Below are 4,014 nucleotides of genomic sequence, written 5' to 3' on the forward strand. Positions count from 1 at the left end.
TCACTACTACATATAATGAAAGCTAACTTTATTATTTTCTTACAGCTCAGAAAAATTTAGATCAATGCACCCCAAGTCGGAGTATGACCAATCACACTCTAAGGGGAGGCAAGACGGCTGGGCAAATTAAAGACCTTGGAATGGTGGAAAGTGTAGAGGACTGCATCGAAAAATGTTGCGGGGAAAAAACATGCGAAGTCGCTTTCCTGGTAGATGGCAAGTGTCATTTGATCGAGTGTTATGGAGACGAGCTTTGTCAGACTTTTCCTGTGGAAGATGAAACGTTCTCTCCGACGGTTGTTTATATGAACAAGAGAAACAGCAAAAGAATGAAGGATAAAAGTAAGGCTGCTAAAACGGTTTCTCATTAACTCTGCAAATTATCTCGGGGATCAATCACATGCTGAGGGTCTTGAAGCGGTAAAGTGGGAACTGAGATTTGGGCAAATTTTCACTAGGAAAATTATATTTGGATCACTGGGACTAGGAATCACAAACAAATAAACAATAGCACTGGGACTGTAATTTGGAATATCGGAAAGACAATAGGCTGGGGAATGGGATTTGGGCAATATTTGGTCTGGAAAATTGATTTTTTATACCCCCACTTCAGTATCCTCCGTGCTAGCTGGCCTTACATCCGCCCTATTAATGGAATGATTTTTTCTTTGCTATCTTACTGTATAGGCACGTGCAGTTCCCCATGTGTGTCGGGAGTTTGTACAGCTAAAAACAAGTGTGCGTGTGATAGAGGATTTGAAGGACCGCACTGCAACGATACTGCAACTGCAGGTAGGTTGAGGAGGGAGGTGTGGTGTTTTGAAAGCTAGAGCTTTGTCCCCTCCCTTCTATATATTAAAGTGGACTTATTAAAGTACCCACTATTTTGAACAAAGAAATTGTATTTGTACATAATCTTCGCTTTCACTTAAGCTATACAATATTTTCCTTAATTATGTCGATGTAGGCTTGGTCAGTATTGAAATGCCAAACTCTATACATGCATGAAATCTCCTGTTTCCAGTCAAGGAAAAAGAATAAGACATTGGGTTGAATAAAACCACAACCAAATGTATTGAGTTAAAAATTGTATGTTTTGCCTCCACTACACATCCGGACACACATCTCAGTTATAAATTGGGTACGTTGGCAAGCCGAGCCACCGTCCCGTTTATTCAACCTCAACGGATAATACAAGAAATTACAAACTATGAATAACGCTAGAAAACTTAATGCACCAGAGCCGGACACGAAAACCCCTAAAAACCAGCAAGTGGAGAAAACGGGGAACGTGTGCCCCCGACCAGGGCAGTGGCGCAACCCTTGGGGTTTTAGGGTATTCTATCTAACATACTGTAAACAAATACTTTTCGAAATATATGATCTTACAGTGATACAATTATAATAGGAGAACTAATTTTTTTTTACACAAAACGAAGCGTAAGCCTGCGTCCACGGATGACAAAGGAAATAAAAATAAAACCAAACATTGACCAAAACGTGGCGAAGGCTGACCGTAGAATGTCTCACCTTCCTAACGGCCACCTATTACAAACTCAAATCCCACTATACATTGCACACCGCAAACCCGCGCCCAACCCTCTGGTCCGTGCCGGCAAAACAGTAATTTATGCTAATCTAAGACTATCACAAATTACATTTTACTTTTAAACGATATTCCAGGTTTCTGTGGATTGTCTGGCTGTGGAGTGTTTGGAGAATGCTCGTTCAACGACACATGTGTTTGTGAGCCAGGATACTTCGGCCACCTCTGCAATAGCACGTGTAAGTAGACAATGGTTTCCAAGGAAATGTTCTCGTATGCCCAAAGGGCTATAAATAGTCTCGAAGTGGACCAATAATCGACAAAGCTGTAGAATATTATTCTTTTAGGAAGCTGTTTTGATCCCAGCTGCGGAGAAGAAGACAGTGCTATCTTGCTTTGATTTGAATTCGCTTGGTGGAGTGACATTTCATTGTGCCTGAAAGTCGTTACAGACGAGAGGCCATGTATCAGCAAATGTTGCAGCGTACAAAAAAATGTGCTATAACACGAGGAGAAATGGCAGGCACAACAGAAAATCCAGCGGGGACTTGCCGAGGGGACAAATTTTGCAAGGATGCGATTTCCTCTTGTTTGAACGGTGCATGTTTTTTTTTCACTACAATTTGTTCATGCAAGGTGACCCTTCCGGAGAATCGACCTTCATAATCGGCGTTAAAAACATTGTTGAAAATATTGGTTTCGAAACGAAGCTAGTACATATTTACGTTCTTAATGCATTACCTCTATGGTGCTTCGAGTCCACTTTGGTAATACATTCTAATTTTCCCTTCCAGTAACATGTAACCCGAAATGTGAAAATGGAAGATGCATCGACAATTCCACTAATTCAACAAAATGTTATTGTGAGATAGGATGGGAAGGACAGTTCTGTAACAAAACAAATGGAGGTGAGGAAACACATAATGCACTATGAATGGTCCTAAATTGCACGAACCTGGAACCAACTTCAGACAAAAGTAGATTTGGCCACTATTTCCGCTTCTACTGCACTTACAAAAACTAGCGCTTTGTCGAATTAAAATAAAATTAATCCTCTTAAACATTGTAAAGAAGAAGAAGAGGTAATTGAATCTTATACTGGCTTTCTGACATTTTTTTATCAATATCTTGGTATTTCTGTTTTTTTGTTTGTTTATCTTTTTTGGTATTTTTGCACCAGTGTTGAATATTTGCTGAATACATAACGGCCTAAAATTATGTCACCTACTTTTTTAAAGCCGACTTTCTCAAAAACTCTGTCATGAAATGTTTAGAGAGGACGTAAGCAATCCATTAAACTCCAGAATACTTGTATTTTTTTTTAATGTCAATTTTTTATATGTATATATATAAATCTTCTACAACTTTAAGAATAGATGTATTTTATACTTAATGCTGATCGCCAGTTTATACCAGTGATCTAATGATCACTGATTGGCCCTTCAGGATAAATAAAGTTTTTATTTTTTATTACATTGATATAAGTTCATAAGCGTTAGTGTTATAAGCAAGTTCTTGTTTAGTCGGCTATTTTCCATTTACTAAATAAGGCTTTGACAGATGTGCTTTGTTCATTAGTTAAGTCATAAATGAAAGGAACACAACAGTAACATGGTAGTGTGATACATTTTCGTTATCATTCTTAGATCGGAAAATTTATTCACCTTCAGGAGGGGAAGTGTTATTCACAAAAATGGACCAAGAAGCAGAGATGGATATCAAGGTAATGGAGAACATTCAAATATCCCTTTCTTTTCTCTCCGCCAATACAAAAACTTGACACATCCTTTCTTTTATTCCCAAAAAATAAAATTTACTCATCAAATGTGAAGTAAAGACATTAAATCTTACTAAATTTGATTAACTCTGCCACAAAAAATTTGATTAACTCTGTCACAAAGCAGGACCTCTTGGCAAATGGTGTTATTCTTCTAAAAAACCTACTGAATCTTTTACAACTGCCTTCTCGGGGTGGGGAGCTTTCATGTTAAATGCTCGTCTGCCGTGGTGGAAGCTTTATTTGACCTCTAAATACCATTCTAAAATAGACACACAAATGTACGAACCAAAGCGGCCTTAAGGACAACATTTTAACATTCAATATTAGTGTACTGCAAAATAAAAAAAAAACTAGACACTGAGCTTGCAATATAAATTACAAGTATCGTTTTTTAATTTTAGTGATTAGAAAATATTTGTTTTAAAACACATTCAACATGACTGTCAATAAAACAAACCACACGCCACGCGCCCTTTCTAGAAATAGTTGACACTACAGCTGCCCCCGCTGTTACTCAATTGCCGTTAAAGTTATAATTGGTAGACTTTCTCTTCTAAAGTAGAGGTAAATTAACTATAAATTATGTCCTATTTACACTAGATTCATCAAATACCCTCCAAATCAGCTGAGTCCATCTCGGCCCTGGCTGTGGCGATCGGCTGTGGAGTGGCGGCAGCCATTGCTGGAA

At 38.1% G+C, this 4,014-nt stretch overlaps 1 protein-coding gene across 1 annotated transcript; it reads left to right on the forward strand.

The window, feature by feature from the left end:
- Positions 1–45: 45 nt before the first annotated feature.
- LOC144639967 (uncharacterized) lies at positions 46–4,011 on the forward strand (the record flags this gene model as incomplete). The annotated part of the gene is made up of 6 exons (XM_078499226.1): positions 46–342; positions 688–792; positions 1,684–1,785; positions 2,341–2,454; positions 3,193–3,269; positions 3,927–4,011. Coding segments are annotated over 6 exons (780 nt in total), but the record flags the coding sequence as incomplete, so codon positions are not given.
- Positions 4,012–4,014: the final 3 nt, after the last annotated feature.

This window comes from Oculina patagonica, unplaced genomic scaffold, assembly GCF_052425735.1.
Source record: "Oculina patagonica isolate OP01 unplaced genomic scaffold, crgOcupat unplaced1565, whole genome shotgun sequence".
Classification (NCBI taxonomy): domain Eukaryota; kingdom Metazoa; phylum Cnidaria; class Anthozoa; order Scleractinia; family Oculinidae; genus Oculina; species Oculina patagonica.